The sequence below is a fragment of the Trichoderma gamsii genome (assembly GCF_001481775.2).
Source record: "Trichoderma gamsii strain T6085 chromosome Unknown Scaffold_38.2, whole genome shotgun sequence".
In the NCBI taxonomy this organism is placed as follows: domain Eukaryota; kingdom Fungi; phylum Ascomycota; class Sordariomycetes; order Hypocreales; family Hypocreaceae; genus Trichoderma; species Trichoderma gamsii.
Genome location: NW_020171375.1, coordinates 25,707 through 47,250, shown reverse-complemented (window position 1 = coordinate 47,250; position 21,544 = coordinate 25,707). Strand labels below are relative to the sequence as shown.

The window sequence follows — 21,544 nt, the reverse complement described above, 5'->3', positions numbered from 1 at the left end:
CCTCCATCGCAGCTCTTGTTCCATTCGCATCTCCTTCATTCATTGATCAAGAACCATTCAAATCAGGAAAATAAATGGTAGGTCTATTATTATCACGTTTACATACTTGCCGGTGTACCATCGCTAATAACCGAGCAGGAAAGCCCGCACGAGCATCAGCAGAACCTGCTGATATCACGCATCATCACCAATGTGGTATGATGCCCAATGAAGACTAATACAGGGCTTCTGGCTAATGAAAATAGGAAAAACTGAATGAAGCGGTTGTTGTGATGAACAAGAGCCTCCAGGTAAGCAGAGAATTTGTAAGTTACTCTGGAGTTGGGCTAACGCTGAGTAGGAGATCAATGTGCAAAACATGAATGTAGAGCTCGTCGCGCAGATGTTCAAAAACTACCAGTCCAACGTCCTATTCCATCTAGAAGGTGAGTTCGGCATCTTTGTGTGATTGTTTACGGTTCTTGTATGGGAATTAATTGTGTAATCCAGCGACTGATAACCTGAAGCCTCCATCATGAGAGTCGCTGTTGGCATAAGGAGACTGGCTAGTATGACATGGAGAACGAGGAGAGAAGCTATATGCGTTCAAGATACCATAATGCGCGCTGCACGTAAAACAAATAAGATAAAAAAAATTATTTAAGAGTACTTTCAAATTTTGATTTCTGAATCCGTAATTATTGCCAGCAATATCATCAGCATGATAGAATCTACGGAATCCTCCATGTATTCCTCCATGTATTCCGTCTCAAGGGACCGCGAAGCTGCGAAAAGAAGTGTCGACGCGCTTGCGTTTAGCGGCCAGGACCCACGCAAATGCCGTTCGCCGTCATCAGCCTTGCAGCCTCGCGATTGTCCATTGAACCTTTTCCAAAGCTCCGAAGCTTTCGAGCAAATTCTCCGAGCGCCACATCAATTGGCCATCCCTCGATTGTCTCTCCTCTTCATCACCACCCGCCACACACCGCCTGCAAACCCATCATGGTCTCTTCTTCGACCTAGACTGTCCATCATCCCACACTTTCCCGCTGCGATCGATCGATAAAACTCCCTTGGATACGACATCATGGCTCCATCTGCAATCGACGAGCGGATGCCCCTGGCGCCGCCCGAAAAGACATACCCGCCAGCAAAGATATTCCCTGTCAAGGAGAACAAGTTTGAAAAGTTCATTGAGCCTGAGACCGATGGCCGGAAGAAAGCCCTGGAGCAGCCCGGCAATGCTGCCATTGTGATAGATAATGGTGAGCTACCACACAAGCTTGACACGAGCATAAGACAAGACTAATCCAGTCACAGGATCCTCCGCCATTCGAGCAGGCTGGTCCTTTGAGTCCGCGCCGCGATTAAACATCCCGCCCGTCATGGCCAAGTACCGCGATCGAAAGCTCGGCAAGACCTTCTCCTTTGCTGGTTCAGACTGCTATGCCGATACCACGGCGCGCGGCCACATACGGAACGCCTTCGAAGCTGGCACCGGAATAATAAGCAACTGGGACGTGACGGAGCACGTCTTGGACTACATCTTTCTAAAGCTGGGCATGAACGATGCGAGCGGTGGCATTGATGTGCCGATTGTGATGACCGAGGCTGTTGCCAATCTACCTTATTCAAGGAAATGCAAGTTCAAATCTAGCCTTCAAGAGAAATGCCGTTTCATCTGCTAACATAAACAATCATCTAGCCATGACCGAGATCATTTTCGAATGCTACGGTGCACCATCTCTTGCCTACGGTATCGATTCGCTCTTCTCATACAGACATAACAAGGGAAAGACCGGATTGGTGGTGTCTTCTTCCCACACATCTACCCACATAATACCCGTCTATAATTCGAAAGCGCTCCTTTCCCAGGCTACACGGCTCAATTGGGGCGGCTACCACAATGCCGAGTATCTGCTCAAGCTGATTCGGTTAAAGTATCCCGCATTTACGGGCAAACTCAACTCCTCGCAAGCAGAGAACATGGTGCGGGATCACTTCTACGTCTCAAAAGACTACGATACCGAGATTCGCGACTACCTTGACTGGAAAGGACTAGAAGACCGAGATATAGTCATCCAGTACCCATACGTAGAGGAAGTGATTGTTCAAAAGAGCCAGGAAGAGCTGGATCGCATTGCGGAGCGCAAGAAGGAGAGTGGAAGACGGTTACAGGAGCAGGCTGCCAAGATGCGGCTCGAAAAGCTCATCAAGAAAGAGCAGGACTTGGAGTATTACAAAGTCCTGCAGGGCAAAATCGTCGATGAGACGAAAAAGGAAACTCGACGTCTTCTCGACAGCCACGACATTAAAGATGAGAACCAGCTCGAGAAGATCATCAAGGAACTGGAGAAATCCATTAAAAAGGCCCGCACCAAAGACGTCGGAGGCGACCCCGAGGAAGAACAAGAGCAGCCAGACTTTGGCCTCCTAGAAATCCCCGACGAGGAGCTCGACGAAGCACAAATAAAGCAAAAGCGCCAGCAGCGCCTCATGAAGTCCAACCATGAAGCCCGCGCCCGCGCCAAAGCCGAAAAGGAGGCCGAAAAGGCCCGCATCGCCGAAGAAGAGCGCCTAGATCAAGAACGCCGCGAAAACGACCTCGAAGGCTGGCTCGGCGAGAAACACCAAGCCCTGCAGAACGCCCTCCAGAAGATCAAGGAGCGCGACAGGCTGAAGCAAGACCTCGGCAACCGCAAGTCGCTTGCCTCCCAGATCCGCATGAAGAGCATCGCCAACCTCGCCTCCGACAACCCCACCAAGAAGCGGCGGCGCGGCGGCGACGACGACAACTTTGGCGCAAACGACGACGACTGGGGCGTGTACCGCCAGATCGCCGTGGGCGACAACAGCGACGAAGAGCAGGAGGAGGAGGATCTCGCGTCGACGCTCAAGACGCTGGAGCAGGATCTGCTCCGGTACGACCCCAACTTCACCTACGAAAACACCCAGGACGCCCAGACCGTGTGGTCCAAATCCCTCCTGCACGCCTTTGCCCGCGGCCCACGCCCCATCGACCCGGCGTCCCAAGCAGAGCTGCACCAGATCCACCTCAACGTCGAGCGCATCCGCGTGCCAGAGGTGGTCTTCCGCCCGTCCATTGCAGGCGTCGACCAGGCCGGCATCATCGAGATTGCAGGCGACGTGCTGAACCAGCGCCTCGGATCGCTGCCCAACCGCGACGACTTCCTCAAGGACATCTTCCTCACGGGCGGCAACACTCTGTTCCGCAACTTTGACGAGCGCGTGCGCGATGGGCTGAGGGCTTTACTGCCGGCAGATTCGCCGCTGCATGTGAGGAGGGCAGAGGACGCGCTGCTGGATGCGTGGAAGGGGGCTGCGGGGTGGGTTGGGAGCTCGGCGTGGAAGACAGCGACGATATCGCGGGAGGAGTATCAGGAAAAGGGGCCGGAGTATATCAAGGTGATTTTTTTTTTCCTCTAATCTTTGTTTTTTTTGCTCTATTTGCTAACCAAAGTATAGGAACACGACATGGGCAATTCATACGCGTGAAACTGTTTGGGTTGAAAGGAATTCGTTTCCTCCTTTTTACCTTGATTTGTAATTCTTTTATAGGTAGCTTGCTCTTTTTCTTTTGCTCGGGTGATTTTTCCATTTTTTATACATTTAACGCTTCGTCACGTATAACCTTAGAATGGATCATGTTCAACAGTATCATTAAATCTTCCAGCCGTGCAGCGTCCATCCCTCTCCTACCAAAATACCTAATTCGTAGTCCATAGGTAGACTCTAAAACACACATACATTAGTAGGCATCTCTCCATAGATACCGAAAGTATATATCTGCCCCTTCGTTCTACTCCCAAGGTCTTGTTATAAGAACACCAGTCTCCAATTTTGTTTTATAGAATCCCTTCTACACGCACACACAGCAGCCCACTCCAAACCTGCTACCTCAACCTGTTTCATATCCTGAGAAGGAAAGCAAAAAAAAAAAAGGCCCGTATGAAAGAGAGCAAAGAAAGACACCTAGTTAATACTCATCTTGCCAAGCCGCACCATAGTCACATAGCCTTAAGAAAGCCCAAGAAAAGGAATAAGGGAGAATCAATGACACACACTTGGGACACCAAAAAAGAAATTTCAAAGTCATACTAGACACAAAAAGGCCCTCCTTCCGTAAACGCCCTCCATCGATTTAAACCCCCTTTCCTTGACTAAAAAAATAAAAGGAAACAATAAAGGGAATAGGCAAATAAAAAAAAAAAAGTAAGTGAGAGATGTGCATAATAAATGTTTGTAAATCATGCACACGCACACGTATAACGCAATAAAATCCCCCAACGCCACCCTTTAGTTAAATCCATTCTTGTAGAGCAAGTATAGCAAGTGTTCTAGGGGAAGGTCCCCTAAGCTTGGGCTGGTCGCTCTTCAGGATTCAGTTGCCTGCTCAAATCCTCGGGAGCCGGGTGGGGATTGCCATCTCGTTCGCCTGGCTGTTCGGGCTTGAATGGCGGGCTGGGATAGGTCTGCCCTCGTTCAACCATTTGCTCCTGGGCAGTAAGTCCCGCGACGGCTTGCGCGACGGCCTCGAGAGGAGTACCAACTCCGGAATTGCTACTGTTAGGGGGCTGTTGCGGCGGAGGCGCTTGGTGTTGGTGCTGTTGCTGGTGCGGCTGATGGTGCTGTTCGGGGATGGCGGATGGCGGCGGAGGAGCACCAGATGAAGGCTGCGAGAGGTTGACATTTGGAGGGGGCGGGGGGAATTCGCCCTGGGTGTCGAGCAGCCGGGATTGCAGGTGGATCACATATTCTCGGAGGGCGTAGTTTTCGGATTGCATCGACTTGTATGAGTGCTCCAGCTCGGCAAGCTCACGAACCTGCTGCTCGAGCTTCTTGATGTAGCCCTCCTTGCGTTGGCGGAAAGCTCTCTGCGGGGAAATGGCTGGTTAGCTCTGTGTCGCCATTGATATGAATTAGACATGTTGCAAGCTAAATCTATGGAAAGGCCGATAGTCTGTCTTTACTAGAGGAAGATGGCAAGGCTCAATGGCTTGACACAAGTGTTGCGAAAGAATCCGGGCGATGCCGGCGCGGTGTGTTTGCTGACAAACGCGGTATTGCCCAGCAACCGCGAACAGCCAAACAGCTCCATTCTAGGAGACAGATACAAAACAATGCGGAGAAAAAAAGCAATTGACAGCAAGAACAGGAAAAGCTCACCTGTGCTGCTCTGTTTTGAGCGGCGCGCTTGGACTGCGACAGCTCGCGCTTCGCCTTGCGGCCATCGTTGGAGTTGGCATCGTCCATGGCCATCTGCTGCGGCGGCGCGGGGGCCAGCGGCACGGCTGAAGGGCCGGGACCGGCTGTGACAGGGCTGTGCCCCGGAGGAGGGCCCATGGGCATCATGTTGGGAGCTGGCGCGTGGCCGACGGAGGCTCGAAGATCGGGGTGGATGTGCGCTTCAGCGTCTAGCTTGGCGAGAGGGCGGGCGACGTCTTGCGAGGATGCTGCCAGGACGTCGTATCCATTCGGCGGCCGCGACGGAGGGCCTCGGGGATCGCGCGCGCTCGGGTTGGAGGCGGACGACGGAGCGGGATCGTGGTTCTGGAGCAGTTCAAGCTGAGCGCGCAAGTGCTGTTCTGTCGCGGAGCAGAGCTGGTGTTAGCGGAGATGGCGAAGATCAACAAGCGCAGCAAGGCAAAAAGAGGCAAGTGTGGATAGATGCACGCGTGACTTCAGCGAGTCAAGAGAAAAAAGAAGAAAAGACAAAAATAAATAAGCAACAAGCAAAGTTGTAATGCGATAGAGCAGGGAAATTGCGTGTGCTGCCGTCTATCTCGAAGCAAATGTCGTGGATTATACGGACCGTCGGCGTTCCGAGGCGCGCGCCAACCAGCGTCTATGAGATGCACTGGTAATTACCAATCTCGGATAATAATGCTTGGACGTGTTAGAGGAAGCTGACTTGAGCTTCCACAAACCGTCGTGCCGGAGGGGAGCAGGCCTGGAGACAAAGAATGCCTCAAGACAAGAAAAACAGAGGATGGTAGCAGAGGATGATGCTGATGATGCTGGCGATGGCAGAGCTGCAGCAACGCAAAGCACGGCACGGCAGCCAAAGATCAACGTCGACGACGACAGGGCAGGGCAGGGCAGGATATGATCAGGTAAGGCAACGCTGAGGTAACAGAGGAAACAGTATGTAATCCAATGTACTCGAGAAGAGTAAAAAAAGAGAAGAGGGAGGAAAAAGATACGAAACAAGACCGAGAGTTGAAAGTCAGCGAGACGTACCTTGCGTGTTTGCGCCGTTGGCAGGAGAGCTCTGCTGCATTGCTTGGAGATTCTGACTCAGCATCCGGGCCTCTCCAGCTCTAAATACCAGCGGCGAGCAATGGTGTGGTCGTTAGCTAGCAGATTGAGCTTCGATTCTGTCGGATTTTTTTCTGATGACTACACACTTTTTGCTGACGTGAAACAGGGAAAATCACAGGCAAGAGACGGGCTTTCCCCCAAAGGCTGGATGCGACGGGATTATGTAACGCAGCGGGCGTGGCGGGATTGGGAGCGAAAATGGCGTGGCTGGCGCGCGCAGGTACACGGTGCGGCGTACGGTATGGCTGAGCTGTGTGCTTTTCAGGCCTTGCACTTTTTGCCTTTTCGAGTCATGTTTTCCTCTCTTTTTTCTCTTTTTTCTTTTTCATTTTCTCGACTAACTTGTTTACGTGGTTTTCCCCATGTTTATTTTGTCCGTTGCTTTTGGTGCCTAGGCGTTTTTGCAAGTTCCCTGCTCCCCCTAATACCGAGTGTGGGATGCGATATGGGGCTCGCTGATGACTGATCGGATTCCGGGACGCGGAAAGGCTTGGGTAATGAGTTGGGGCTAGGCAGAGCATCGAATGTCCGGAGAACCGAACGCTTTGATTTGGAGAGCTGCAGCCGTGTCTGAAAGCAGACGGCAGGTACCGTCGTGCTCGCGTGAGGGAAGAAATGAGTACCTGCAAGTACTTGGAGCCTCGCGTCTTGGATAGCCGCGAGTACTTGTGTTTCTACAGAGCTGCCACGGCTGGTCAAGTACCGCGCCATCAGATTGAAGTTTTTTGAAGCCTGCTCTCCATCAGGATTTGGTCATGCTCGTGTATCTCTGTGTTGCTCTGGCACAGGTGCAAACTTCAGAGGCGCGACTACTGCCTCAATCGGATGCTTACCGAATCTTCTCCATCCAACCAAAGAGAGCAGCCTCCATCTGGAGCCGCTTCCGTAAGCCATGCGTCCCAGCGCTACTATTTGCGCCTCCATAGATGTTCGATGGCGGCAGCACTAGAAGTCGACGTATTTCTCCAATTGGCATTAGATTCGACTCGACTGCTACCTTGGCAATCAGTGCATACAGAAGCGGAGCAATGGAGAAACACCAGCATTGCATACCTAGGTACATACAAGTACCTAGGTACGACTGTTATACGCCGTGACAACGCGGACAATGGATCTCTACAACGAGATCGATTTACTTCAAATGCACTGAACACATCTCCCGGCAAATAACGCCATGGCATGGAATCAGGGATAGGTCTGCAGATGGCCTAAATTAGCTTCTCAACAGAGTTTACAATTTATAGACGAGCAGCGATGTGCGTATATTCGGTCCATTACTGCAGCCACAGATATGGCCCTTGGTACAGGTAAACATTCGCGTCTCTCTGCACGACCGGCAGTCCTTGGATCCGGTCTTCCTAGTCATTTGTCTGTTTCCCCAATCACACTGACGGGAGCCTCGGGCTACTCCAGACTCGGCATCAAACCCCCCATCCAACGAGCCGTGCAGCTACCAGTTTGGCACGAGTTGCAGCGCGCGCGCCAGCGAATACCTACAGTTCTGGTTTGTCAGCAATGCCTGACATTGGCTCCATCGGGCATGGTCCGATTAGTCATTGTGAATAAGGAGTGGAATCCCGGATAATTGAGGAGAGAAAGCAGAAAGAAAAAGTCGCTTTTCCTCGCCCTTGCATTCCAGAAACAGCAAATGGTCCACCCTTTGGTACCTACAACCTATTTCAACGCTAGTGCGGCAGTATAATCATCGGGTTGCTGGTACGCAGAGATCCGAAGATACAGTGTCGATGCGGCGCAGCGTAAGGTATACAGTGCATGGACAGCCACTCTTGCACGGCGCGCACCTCGTTGCTTTTAATTCTTAGCCTAGGAGGCTCGCGCCTTTTTGCGGCCACAAGCTGGAATGAGGGGCTTATATCCGAATGACAAGCAGTTGCCCACCCCGGACATTGCTGCTTGCTACCTTGCTACCTAGGTAGGTAGGCACAGGACCTTGGTACCTAGCCAGACTGACAAAGATATTACGTACGGTTTCCTCTCGTCAGAAATGATCAGACAGACAGACAGACGATAGAGAGAAGCAGTCTGTCCTGCTAGAATGCAAGCTCTCGGTCTCTCTCCTGTGGCTTACGTAGTCACCGATTGCCCAGCCCGCACTAAGACCAAAAGAGTTTGCACATCGAGCGCGTCGATTGATCACTAATACGATTGTATGACTTCCTTTACTGCGGCCAGTGCGGCGAAATATTACCAAGGTAATGTCTGTCTATCGTATTAGGATTCTGTCTACTGTACATGGACGGCTAACCGCAGTCAGTGACATGATTACTACTCCAGACGCCAGACTAAGTATAACAGCGCGCCGGAGACTTATCGACTGCCTACCAATCAATTCCCGCGACTGGGGTTGATGATGCTAGCAACAGTAGGCAGAGTAGCCTCAGTAGGTACAGTAGTAAGCCACCCGTCATTACTCAGGCCAGTGGCACTTGGAGTTCTACAGTGTGTTGAATAGTCTACCTACTAGTACTCCGTACTGTGGTAACGAGTTTGGCGAGGCAGCTTGTAAAAAGCCGAGGTTCGAATCACTACGTCTCCATCCTCTCAAATGAAAAAGAGAAGATGTTTCTTTCAGCCCGCAAGGGTCCGTCCAATACTACAGTACACATCTTAATAAGGTTATATTTGCATATAGGTACTCGTATGTAAGTACTGTAGCACTGGGGGGCTGCAATAATCAATATTTCCTACAAAGGATTCGGGTCTTCAGTCAGCTCAGCAAATGTTCCGGGAAATAAACACTTTACCTAAATTTGCCCATTTTGATTACATAGCTAGCACGAGTAAGTTTTTGATTACAGAGTCGCATTAGGCTATTCAAGCATGATTCGACCGAGACGGAGAATGAGCCCCCATCGGCAAATCCCGTTGAACCTCTCCTCAGAAAATCCCTATTGACTGATAGCCCCCCCGGTCATGGGTGCAGCTATTTCACGAGCGTATTACCTACCACACGCAGTAGCTTCTATATACCCATGCATAGCACTCGGGAAAAGATTCCATGGAGCGAGTCTCCCAGGCACTTGGACGTGGATCCCCGGCGCCAGTCACACGTGGCGGCTCTTCCCAACCCCAGGCTATCATCTGTCATGTTATCGTCTACTCGGTGTGGTAAGGCGTTTTTTTTACTAGTAGAGATGGCGGCGGCCTTCGGTGTTTAGCATTTGCATGTACTGTAGCTATTGCTCGATAACCCGTCGTCCATCTCATCGTTTCTCGTGTGAGCGTGTATGCAAAGACCTAGCTGATATCTGCATCCCTACATCCAATTACACGTCGACAGGTGTCTCATCTACCTCCGATGTACTTATATTAATTTCCATGCTGCCAGATGACTCATGTACATGTAAAAGCGTAAAGGCAGAGTGACTAATAAGAAACAATCGCTTGGGTCGGTATTCTCGGCTGGCTCTTGAACAGCTTCCCACCCTTCCACACGTGCGTGACATTGCTGGGATCCGTCAAGACGTGGATGTCGTCTAGCGGATTCGACGCAACGGCAATGATGTCGGCGTCATACCCGGCCTTGAGCTGCCCGCTCAGAGGCGCCATGCCTCCGAGCACCTCTGGGCCGTTTGCCGTTGCGCTCTCGATCGCCTGGAGAGGCGTCATGCCCAGCTCGACCGCGTACGTGAGCTCCTTTGCATTGTTGCCGTGCGCGAGGGGAGACGCCCTGGCGCTGCTGAGCATGTCAGTCCCCAGAGCAATCTTGACGCCCTTCTTGATGGCCATTTGGTATGAGGTCTTGGCCTTTGGATACACCGTAAGCAGCTTCCGCTTGACCAGAGGGGGCAGCGAGTCGGCGTCTTGCCTCAGGTTCCGAACAATGTGCTGCGTGCCGACGAAGATGGCGTCTTTCTCCAGCATGAGGTCGGCCACCTCCTCGTCCAGGTACATGCCATGCTCGATCGACTTGACGCCGGCTCGGAGCGCCGCCAAGATGCCGGCCTTGCCTATGGCATGAGCTGCTACGGCTCGTCCACTCCGCGCGGCCTCGTCCACTATAGCCTTGAGCTCTTCGTCCGAGAACTGGCTATCCTCTGGTTTGTCGTTGAGGCTGAGGACACCTCCAGTGGAGCAGACTTTGATGCAGCGCGCCCCTCGCCGTATCATCTTTCGGACAGTCTTGATACAGTCGTCGACGCCATCACATACGCTGACGGGAGAGCCGCCGTAGTTCATGGCATCCAGGACAGTCCGGATCGGCGCCGAGTGCTCATCTGCATGTCCTCCAGTGATGGATAACGGAGCAACTGCGCCGTAGATATTGGGGCCGATCAAAGGCCCATCCTGCACGCCCGGCCACAGATCGCATCCATAGCCGCCGAGCTCTCGCACCGATGTGTAGCCCGCCATCAGCGTCATCTTCAGGTCTTCCACCGAGATGGCGCCAGCTAACGCATTGAAACCAGGGAGATACGCGGCGCTGGCGGCGCTCTCTGCATTGGTAAGAGACAGTCCCATGAAGTGAACGTGGCAGTCCCACAGGCCTGGCATCAGGACCGGAACATGCCTTGGCTTGATGTCCTTGTACTTGGCCGGTATGTCGGCATGTGCGCCAACCCATTCGATTTTGCTGCCTTTGATCGCCAGCAGTCCATTGTGAATTGGCTCTCCGCGGCCTGGGATCAACAGTTTCGCGAGGAGGAGAGTGATTGTCTCGCTCTCTCCCACGGGATGCTCCGAGGCAATATGCGACGGGGGTAGGCGCTGGACAGGGATACGCATTTCGACGACTGAAAGAAGCGATTGCAAGTTATGTGCCAATGGGCTAAAAGATGAACAGAAGCAGAGGACGGATTCGATCTCATGGCTTGGAATCCATCTCTTTATAGCCGTTCAGTCAAGATAAGACGGAATCTCGATTCAAGCATCGGTCGAGTGGCTGGGAAATCCTAGCAGAGATAAATCACCAATGACATGCCGATATGCTCTACACCTGCGCCGATACGGTTTATACGGGACGCTCGCTTACCGAAACAGGATCTTGGCTAAATGCAATCCTAACAAAAGAACTTTGAAACGGACGAGGGTTAGCTGGTAGTACGGTAGAAGCTGATGTGGAGGCGGGTACAGGCGCCGACACCCCGCGACGGGATCGTCTGATGCGGGGATTCAATGACAGACTGAGCTTCTTTCTGATGATAATGAAACGAGTGAAATGAGAAATGAAGACTCAATTGATTGAAAAGCTTATGTGAGAATACTACGGCTATTTTGCAAGTCAAAATCTTGGTGGAAATTAGTTAGCTGGATGATAGATAGATGATACCCTAGAGCGGCGCATAGTTAATCCAAATTCCAGCAATCAGCAGTGTCACCAAAGCTTCCATATGAATAGCGTAACGAACAAAATCAGCATTCGTCATCCACTCTTTAGCTAAAAAGCAATGTCTCGCCTAAGAACACCCTCCCTACGTCTATCTCACAGAATCAATTTACCATCCAGTACTGGCACTAGACTCCCCAGATTCATGTCTTCCCAAAGCCCCGCCAAGCTTGAGCCACTGCTTGCATCGCACGGCGGAAAGTGGACATTGACGTCTGATGGAGAGGCTTTGGAGCGGAGCTTCAAGTTTAAAAACTTTACAAAGACGTGGGTATGTATAATTAACATGAGAACAGTTCTTCTACATGCCATGATACAAGGCAATGGCTGACGGAAAAAAAAACAAATGCAGGATTTTATGACGGCTGTTTCGCTGCAGTGCAAGATCTGGAATCATCACCCTGAGTGGTCAAACGTAAGTATAGATTGAATTCGTTAGGAGGAAAAGCAGTCAAATCTGATGGAATCCCCATCTGTAGGTCTACAACACAACATTCATCCGCTGGACAACGCATGTGCCCAAGGGCCTATCAGACAAAGACATTGGCCTGGCCACATTATGCGATGCTCTGGCCAAGGACTTTGGAGAGCTGGACCCTGAACCTGCCAGTTGTGAGATGCAAAATTTGGCAAATGAAGTGGTCAAGGATGGAAATTGCTGTGTGAAGAAATGAGATTCGCTATCTGTTATTGTCTCTCTAACTAGTTTGTGATGCAGTATTAGACGATATATGAAAACTGTATCTAGTCCATGTAGATTAAATGAGTCGCTTCAAGTCCTCTTGCTTCAATGATATGACGTTTGGTCCGTTCTCCCCTGCTACGTAGCCGCAGATCTAGCTTGAGTTTGTACAATTGTTTCTCGCTGTATTAATGGCGCTTGTTCTAGAGAATTAACTGTGATGTGCCGATAAGTCGCCGGGTAGCATTTTGCTGGCTCGAAGGAGCCATGGATCTGGCCCTCGATATAACTCTGCGTTCCGTATTCCCCTGGTATGGCTCTGCGTTCCGGATTCCCTTGACATCGCTCTGCGTTCCGGATTCACATTGCTGGTTGCTTGCCATGCCTCTCGGGAAATTTCTTGGATATCAGATTGGTCCCCTAGGCTGCCTCTTCTAGCTAGCTTGTGTAGTTTGCCAAGAGGGACCTTGGACGCCATGAGATCCGTAGATAAAAGTTTATTTTGCGTTAGACGCGCAAAGCCCGTTCTTGAGCTCCTGAGAATGTACAATTGGATATGGTTGCGACTGGTCTCCATTATGTCATGCCCAGAAGACCTCTTGGATATCAGATAATCTCCTAGACTGCCCATTTTAATGGCTTGTGTGATTTACCAAGAGAGACCTTGGATACTATGAGATCTGTACATAGAAATGTGATTTGCGTAAGACGCGCAAAGCTCGTTCTTGAGCTCCTGAGAATGTACAATTGGATATGGTTGCGACTGGTCTCCATTATGTCATGCCCAGAAGACCTCTTGGATATTAGATTGGTCTCCTAGGCTGCCCCTTCTAATGGCTTGTGTAGTTTGCCAAGAGGGACCTTGGACACCATGAGATCCGTAGATAGAGATGTGATCTGCGTAAGATGTGCAAGGCTCGTTTTTGAGCTCCTGAGAATGCAAGGTGGGATAGGGTTGCGACTGGCTTCCATTGTGCCATGCCTAGAAAGTTGAATGACTGAAGTATCTGGGAGTACTCATGCCATGTGGCTGTTGAAAGGCTGGATCGCCCTTCATTGGGCTTGCAGCCGATCTTGGGTCGCCATGTTGCATTGGAGTAGCATTGTAGTCCGAGCCCAGAATCTCTGAGCGTTGCGTACCCCGAACATTGTTGTATTTGCTCGTTCTCATCGTGGACAAGTTGCTGGATGGACTTGGGATGGACGTCCAATAAAAGTGCTGAATGAAACTCCAGGGTGATGTATAGTGGCATGGTCAAGATGCGTTCGGATTTGATGGTACAGTCGCTGGTGAGGATACCAAGATCGCCAGACTTGGTAAAACTCCCTGCGTGTATAGACTAAAGTGGATGCCGCATTGAGAAAGGCCGTCACTGTCATGTTGCTAGGTGAAAGGAAACTGCGGGTATGCAAATTGCGAATCCACCAGTGCTGAAGAAGATGAGTTACACTGAGGAGAGTATTGAGAAGAGACACGATTTAGATCCGCCACCGCCATGTCAAGCATGCTAGCTGCCTCCTGAGCGTATGGAGAGCTGATGCCGAATTGAGAAGAGTCGCTACTGTCATATTGTTGTGCAAAAGAAAGCTGTGAGTACTGTACGCAGAATACGCACCCATCAGTGCTGGAGAGGGTCTGATAGTGAGAAGAGTATGGCGACGAGAGACTGATTGAATCAATTGTCATGGGTTCGAGCATCTTCCACGCAGGCTGGGGTCGTGTTCAATAAGTCCATAATACAGGCCCGGTGTTGATCCTCGATGTCGACCGCGTATATAGAGGTTGTAGTTGACAGTCAATGTCACTTGCCTCACGAGGCTGTAGCTCAAGCTGAGTTACTCGGAGCATTTGGTAATGACAAACGACAGAACAAAAGCAGAGCTCCTCGTGTCCGTTGGAGGTCGTCTACCACCGCTGCAAGGGCGTAGTCACCCGCGGTTAACCTGAATCACGAGTTGAATTTCGACCAATAGCCAGGGGAGGAGAGTAAGCTCGGCCGTTGGTACTACACAGAGAGGAGTCTGTGAGCCACTGAGCCATCTCAGGTGAGAAAAATGGGATGAATGCAGATGACTTGACCTACGTCTTTCTTGTCCAAACTCGATTGTTCAGTCGATCGTGTAATGTCTCCTCATAAATCAACATGACAAAAGGACTCATCATAATGCGCCGCCATGTCCATAAAGATATCTACAAGAGATGATCAGGTGAACGTGGACTTTGAATCATTTCTGGTGAAGTAAATAAGTTTCAAAGAGCCTCAGGACTTCAAAGGGGGTGTTATAGAATTATATAGACACCAGCTCAGATAAGCGTGTCTGTTGACCAGAGCGAGACCTTTCATTCATTTTAGCCAGACGTGGATTTATTGCGTTATCTCTTTGATGCCATATATGCCGGGTTCTGGCGAGTTGCAGTTGATACGTATCAGCTGCTGAGAGTTCACGGCCCGATAAACCAATGATATCTCTCATTTCCTTATCATGCTCCAGTTTGAACGGCTTCACTCTTGCTCACCGACGGGAAGAGAAGTTGATCTTCTGACTGCGCCTCAAATGCTCGGCGACCTGCAGACAGAGCTTATTTCCTGGCATCACGAGTCGACGGATATGACGCCTCGTTGACGATGATCCAATTATGATTCGTAGCCATTGAAGCCTACCTAGCCATCAGGGTACGTGACGGGTTGCTGCAATATGCGTCGTCTGTCAGGTGCTGTTGAGTACGTTAGCGACAGATAAGGAAGTGAGGCGAATATGCCCACCACTTGACAGCGACATATGGGAGAATGCAGTAGAAGTTTTTCCTAGAGGCTGGTCCTGGTACTTGAACAAACGAAAACGAAACCAAAAAGTGCCGTAAACTTCAAATTGCTAGACGTCTGCCTGACTTCTATATCGGGTACCGCATGCTTCTCTCTGATATTGTATCGTTAGGTAGTGTAGGTAGACATATAGAAGAGTAATGGCGATTACGACGTTGATGATCTGGAAGTATATCACTTCTGCTATAATGAATCATCCAAGTAAATGAAAGTTTACAAAATCATCTCACAAAACAACACGACCATTTTCTTCACCAGCAAGATGCCTCCTTCCTCACAATTTACCTGCTGTGATGACGTCGCGCCTCACAGCCCAGCGCAGGTACCGCCTCTAAAGACCCTTGCGCTAAGCCCAATACGCGATAAGCTGAGAGCGGAAATGCCCCCCAATCGCGTTCCGCCATGGTGTCCTCCTAAGCCAAGGGAAGCTTCAAACTCCTAATTCGTAGAGAGACGCCCGTGATCTGGACTTCAGCTTTGTTCCTGCAACGAACCCGGCGTGCCGCCACTTGTCCCTCCGCTCCTCAATACGGAAATCGTCGTCGCGATTCTGCCAAGAATCGAATATACCTGTCAAACTTTACCAACAAAGAGGGGAATACACTTATTAGTCTGCAAACATGTCGATGTGGCTGTCGGATAATCAGAGTATGTACTTCGGGCTTGTGCCTGATGCAAGAGTGGAAGATGTAGTATGCTGACTCGCTTTACAGAGATCGGGGTGGTTTTCTGCTCAGGCGGTAGGTACGCAGCCTGCTCACGAGCTTCGACGCTCACAAGCGCTTGGTCTGACGGTGTCGCTTCGTTTCAGGTGGTCTCTTCCTCGTCGGTGGAGTGATGCTCTTCTTTGATCGCGCCATGTAAGTTTCCCACCTGCCAAAGAAAGGGGCGTTTGGCGTTGTTCCGCTTTTCTAACTTTATTTCAACCTAGGCTTGCGATGGGAAATGTATAAGATCCCCATAGTCCACCTACTTTGCGAATGCGAACGATCGAAGCTGACATGTATACTCCTCGACGACTTCTAGATCCTTTTCCTCATCGGCCTGACAATCATCATCGGTCCTCAAAAGACGTTTCTCTTCTTTGCCAGAAAACAAAAAGCAAAAGGCACAGCTGCATTTTTTGCGGGTCTCACGCTGATATTGATTAAATGGACTTTTATCGGCTTCATAGTAGAAGCCTACGGCATAGCTGTATTATTCGGGGATTTCTTGGGGACGATTGCTGGATTCGCTCGAGGTCTGCCGGTAATCGGACCATATATCGGCATGCTGGTAGATCGGATGGGTTTGGGGCGCCGCAACGCTGAGCTGCCCGTCTAAGCCCACCTGCGCTCCTGTTTGCGCTACGATAACCGCCATTGTGCCATTTACTTGGCCAAACCTTGAATCTACTGGAGACTCCGTGAAAGATGAAAGAGATGAAGGATGATAGCGAAAATCCCAAAGGGGTTGATAATATCTCGGCTCGCGTGAGCTGCGGCATCGGTGTTTTGGCGTTGGCGTTGAAACTGAACTGCGCCCTTATGGAACCCGGATGGTGTAAAAGGAACTGCTGGATTATGTAGAATAGGTACCATTGTATGTATCGGCATAGGCTTGAGCGGAACGCCTATAATAAGAGCAACTAGGTCACATCTACCACATAGGTAGCCATGTTATCAGACATCACTCAGAAATAGCTGAAAGATGCATGTGAGAATGCAACAATTTGAAGATGAGACTTGAAATATTGGTTGTTTTTTTTTCTCTGCTGAGGAGATGTCTCTATCCTCTCAGAGCACATGCTAGTTAATTTGCAAAGATTCCCATGGAAACTCCTCCGTTTCTCCTATATCATCCAACGCTGTCCTACCCCGGCACGAGTGCTCGAAACTTTTTGATTTACACGCCGTTCCTCATCGCGCGCTCACTCCCATCGCTGGTCTAATTTAGTAGCCGGTCTTCTTGAGGTGGTCTGCGAGGGCGGCGACGACAGAGGTGGCGTTTCCAGCGACCTGGGTCTCGCTGTGGAGGCCGATGACGATGCAGGACTTGGCGGCAGTAATGGCAACACCATCACGGCCCTAGCGATATTATATTAGCGCGCTGTCCGTGAGAGGTGAATTCGGCATCTCTGGAACCTACAGCTCGGGCGTAGATGTCGTCGTCGACTCTGGTCAAGACGTGGCGCACGCCGCCAATGTAAAGACCCTCGGCGTAGGCCTTGTCGATGGCAGCCTGGTCCTTGGCAACGATGCTGGCAATAGCCTTCATCTCAGCGGGAGTAATCTGTATATGGTCGTTTTCCATCATTAGTTATTATTTCAAGGTTGCTGATATGGCCATGATAGGCAAGGTGCACCGTACGGTCAGGTCAGGGGAAGAAGCCCAGGCGCTGTCACCGGCGGAGCTGATGATGGCGCCCTTGGTGATGTGGCCGGTGGCGACCAAGCTGCAGTCTCTCAGTCAGTATTCGACGGCTCGGAGTATCGATCGAAGCGCGGGAAAAAAGGAGGTCGCAGTACCTAGTGTCGACGAATGCTATAATCGCAGGGCCAAGTCAGCAGCTGTCATCATGACTCCCAAATCTCTCTTCCAGTTGCTTCTTGCTCCTCAGAAATCCAAGGTGGGGTTATCAGGGACGGGATCAAGGGAAAGACAGGAGGAGCGCAGACCTTGCCAGGACATGATGGGCGGTTATGTGGTATGTAGAGACGGACGAGAAAGTCTGAAGAAAATGAAGAAGAGAAGAAAAGAGATGGAGAGGCAGAAGTTTCCGCGACGGGAAGAGTCAAAAGGAAAATGGCGGAGTGGGTTGTTTATTTGGGCGGCTGTGGATTAGAGCTTTTGTGCCCCTCGTTTCCGTCAACGTAAATGCCAGTTGAGCCAGAAAGACACTCGTAATAGCGCCACTGACCAATCCGCGCCCAAAGTTCCCCGCCGCGGGCCTTTCGCGGGAGGGAGGAGACCGACGACTTGCCTTGGCCCAGAAACCCCACCAAAAGCGAGAGCTTCTGGCGGTGCTATCGAGGGTTCTACGGGGCCGCTACAGGGAGTCTACCGCCATTCTGCGCGGTCGGTCAGTGGTGTCTGCAGATAGGAGGTGCGGTATAGGAGCACGCGCTGGGGCTGGAGAGAAGAGCATGACCGGATTCCAGGGGCCGCAGGTGTGCCTGATGCTGATTTGGGTGCCTGCTTATTGTCCACTGCATGTATCGACAGGTGTTGGATGCGCTGTCGTGGAGACCTCCATGTGATATTGGCGGCGCTAGCAGGTGCCAAAATTAACATTGAAATGAAGCTGTCACTCTCTCATTTGTCTGCCTTGCCGGGCGATGTATGAAAGTTGTCTGCCTACTAGGCACAACTTCCATCTCATTAAAATGTACAGTATACATCTCCAAGAAACATGAAAGCACCAAGATTGCTCTGTCCATCTGGATCCCGACACTCAGGGATCTGTGCCGGGATGCCCACAGCGCCAGCTTGACCGACTGCGTTCTGATATACCAGTAGTGCCTCTTCATTTCGAGGCTGAGATTCTCTCAACCCAGGTCACAGTTAAGGGGGTCCCTATCTCACAAAGTACAGCAAAGGTAGAGAGGAAAAGTCATTAACACTAGCTGTAGTGTAGGCTGCTTGTTGAAAACCCAATCGATTTACTGGTCATGGATGTCTTCACGGCAAGTCTTTCCCAGGGTCTTATGCGATGTCGAAAATTTCCTCCATGTCTACGTCATCTCTTCACCCAATTGCTGGGCTGTATTGCTCCAGACGCATCGGCCGAGTGAGGAGCACGGGCAGCACAGTTAGCCGAGCTTCTTCCAGGTTTCTGGGCTAGGCGGATGCTAGAATCTCAAGTTGTCGGTGTAAGATAGAAAGTGGTCTCAGACTCGCTCATCGTAGAGCCACCAAGATCTTGCCCGTGCACTCATGTCACGTCCGTCTGTCTGTACACGACATCTATCTGCTACAAATTCAGCAACACCATGAACAACTGGCAAATCAGTCAGAGATTGGATGACGTGAAACAAGAGCTGCTCCCGTCAGCGGGGCCCCATTTCCCGCTGTACAGTTGAATGTGTCTTGTGAGATGCAAGTGGGACATGTTTGGAAGCGGTAAAATGACTATATTTGGTGTCCACGGGTGTAATTTCCTGGCCCAAATAGACGATGATGGCAATCTATACTAATATCTATAGCGAAATAAGAGCAATCTCTTCTTCGAAGGTCAGAGGAAAATACCAATAAATGACAATTTACGGCCTTGTTGGCGAATCCCACTTTCTGCAGCAATATGTGATCCATAAAGAGTCATCGCTCGGCCCTCGATTCTCTCTTCCTCCCGACAAGCAAAGAGCCATTGAAGGCTGTACTTCGAGCCCAGTTTCAAACCAAAAGTTCTCACAACTTAATGCTGCTCGCATCTATTAGTGATTGATGTTTTCGGCACAATTTCGAGCATCAACTGATCCTTGAAAATGCACGTGCCAAAAGAAATGCAGAACCACGAATCGCTCACTTATCACCGATCATCGACGAGATAACCTCGCTGTCGCCCTAGGATATCGTGCCGATGCCAGCAACGGGTATTACTCGATGTAGAATCACAGGCTTAACTACCTAACATGTTGATACTAGTCGGAAGTCATCCCGAAATTGCAGTGCTTGTCTCTGCATCTTAGCTGCAAGCAGACAGACAGGGGCCAACGTTTGTGACGATTTTTGCCTAATCTTGCCTTGCTCTTTATCTGATGCAATGATAACCAAGAGATCGTCAGCTAGACCAGATGCAGATTGTTAAGCCGTCTCCGAACTGTTACAACTTGATGTCTGGACGAATAGAGTAACAGCCGAGGCATTGCTCTTTGTATATGCTGTTATAAGTGAAGTCTTCTCATAGCGTGGTCTTTTGAGAGCACTCTGCAATGAGTTAATTGGCCGATGTTAAAGTATCTCAAATACAGTCAAGGTATACTCGGTATACTGAAACACACATGAGTGTCACTTTTACCTTGCTTTTATAACTTGGCGTGAGATTCAGATTTCATGCTTCAAGTCGTGGGTATAAGAGTGTATACCTCTCTTGCTTCAATCACAGCAATGTCCTCCTACAAACTCCCCTTTCACATGCTGCAACTACGTCATGCCGCGCATACTAGTCTCATGCCGTAGAAGGCTTCAATCCAATACCGTTGGACAACGGCCTTAATGTGCGGTCCCTTGCATTAGGCGCCGGACCAGAGTGCTCGGCAGCAGCACTAGAAAGTTTGGTGAGGGCTACAGAGCACGTCTCTCCATAAGTACCGAATGCGATAATCACGGGGTTTACAATGGAGAACATGTCAGAGAACGGATGAAAGATGCAATGCAGCCTCGTCTACCAAAGAGCTGAAACGAGGAGGGTGTCCGTTCTCATGGAAGAACAATCAGACAAAGCCAGCAGCATATTACAAGGAACAAGGCGACACCGAACCAACAAAGTCGCAAGCATCCCATTGTCAATATGCAGCCCTCTGAGGAAATAAAATTCTCCGGCCTGGGGGCAAGCGAAAACACCGCTTGCTTGGATAGAGTGCCATTTGGGATGTGGCTAACGATAACCGAGATTCTGCAGTCCACTTTCTGACCTCGTCTTGTAGAATCTGCAACGTCGCGCCCGAGTTTGTTTCGTACGGCGCAGAGTAGCTACCGCAGCCCGTGTAATAATGGGCAAGGCTCTGCGTCTTAAGAACGGCAGACCAACAGCCAACAGGGCTGCTGCAACTTTGTCTTCAGGAGTCGGGTTTAGTGTGTCGCACCCCGCCATGTGAAATTATAAGGGGGTCGTTGGGGCCGCAGGGTTTGATCTTAGATCGGCCTCAGCGCGGGATGGCTGCCCGGAGTTTCCCTGTGGTTTTCTGGAACGCTTGTTTGAGTGGTCTTTTGACACAGCTTGGCAAACGACAGCCTGTGTTTGATGACACTGCTGATCGTGCTTCATATCTGTGAGGTGCATGTCATTCGATTAGGTAGCAACTGTTGTATGAGGCTGCCATCAATCCTTTGAACTACAAGCTAGGCGGTACTGTTATGGCTGGCAAAATTCCCAAGGCGGTGATGCCGACTACAATCGATACAGGCGCTTACATTGCAGCTCTTAGCTCGCCGTCTAATTGGCTTCTACCCATGGAAATTCATTTCCTCAACAACACCAGGCTGCCGTATCAATCGTTCAACTCTGCTGCAACTTGCATGCCATTTTGTACCGCAGGCCTCGTGTCTTCAGCTCTCTCTGGCTTGCCCAATCCGGCAAACCTTGCTAGTCCCTCGTTTGGACCCTGGCTAGTCATCCTGGTGCGGATCAGGCCGCCTAAACGTCCGGCCACGACGACCCCTCTCATCAAC

At 50.5% G+C, this 21,544-nt stretch overlaps 6 protein-coding genes across 6 annotated transcripts; 3 read left to right on the top strand and 3 right to left on the bottom strand.

Moving 5' to 3' along the window:
- Nucleotides 1-74: 74 nt before the first annotated feature.
- TGAM01_v208666 (DASH complex subunit Dad4) lies at nucleotides 75-518 on the top strand (the record flags this gene model as incomplete). The annotated part of the gene is made up of 5 exons (XM_024550384.1): nucleotides 75-77; nucleotides 139-195; nucleotides 246-290; nucleotides 341-425; nucleotides 490-518. 5 exons carry the CDS (start codon nucleotides 75-77, stop codon nucleotides 516-518), a joined length of 219 nt encoding a protein of 72 aa, XP_024404855.1.
- A 548-nt stretch (nucleotides 519-1,066) lies between these two features.
- Nucleotides 1,067-3,495, top strand: TGAM01_v208665 (hypothetical protein; the record flags this gene model as incomplete). The annotated part of the gene is made up of 4 exons (XM_018806520.1): nucleotides 1,067-1,244; nucleotides 1,300-1,557; nucleotides 1,685-3,405; nucleotides 3,466-3,495. The coding sequence occupies 4 exons, from the start codon at nucleotides 1,067-1,069 to the stop codon at nucleotides 3,493-3,495; spliced, it is 2,187 nt and encodes a 728-aa protein (XP_018660347.1).
- An 857-nt stretch (nucleotides 3,496-4,352) lies between these two features.
- TGAM01_v208664 (hypothetical protein) lies at nucleotides 4,353-6,304 on the bottom strand (the record flags this gene model as incomplete). Its single annotated transcript, XM_018806521.2, has 3 exons — nucleotides 4,353-4,874; nucleotides 5,167-5,585; nucleotides 6,241-6,304. 3 exons carry the CDS (start codon nucleotides 6,302-6,304, stop codon nucleotides 4,353-4,355), a joined length of 1,005 nt encoding a protein of 334 aa, XP_018660348.2.
- A 3,404-nt stretch (nucleotides 6,305-9,708) lies between these two features.
- TGAM01_v208663 (amidohydrolase) lies at nucleotides 9,709-11,067 on the bottom strand (the record flags this gene model as incomplete). The annotated part of the gene is made up of 1 exon (XM_018806522.1): nucleotides 9,709-11,067. One exon carries the CDS (start codon nucleotides 11,065-11,067, stop codon nucleotides 9,709-9,711), a length of 1,359 nt encoding a protein of 452 aa, XP_018660349.1.
- A 746-nt stretch (nucleotides 11,068-11,813) lies between these two features.
- Nucleotides 11,814-12,342, top strand: TGAM01_v208662 (hypothetical protein; the record flags this gene model as incomplete). Its single annotated transcript, XM_018806523.2, has 3 exons — nucleotides 11,814-11,939; nucleotides 12,021-12,083; nucleotides 12,148-12,342. The coding sequence occupies 3 exons, from the start codon at nucleotides 11,814-11,816 to the stop codon at nucleotides 12,340-12,342; spliced, it is 384 nt and encodes a 127-aa protein (XP_018660350.2).
- Nucleotides 12,343-17,106: 4,764 nt separating this feature from the next.
- On the bottom strand, nucleotides 17,107-17,470 carry TGAM01_v208661 (profilin; the record flags this gene model as incomplete). Its single annotated transcript, XM_018806525.2, has 2 exons — nucleotides 17,107-17,241; nucleotides 17,303-17,470. 2 exons carry the CDS (start codon nucleotides 17,468-17,470, stop codon nucleotides 17,107-17,109), a joined length of 303 nt encoding a protein of 100 aa, XP_018660352.2.
- Between the last annotated feature and the right edge of the window lie 4,074 nt (nucleotides 17,471-21,544).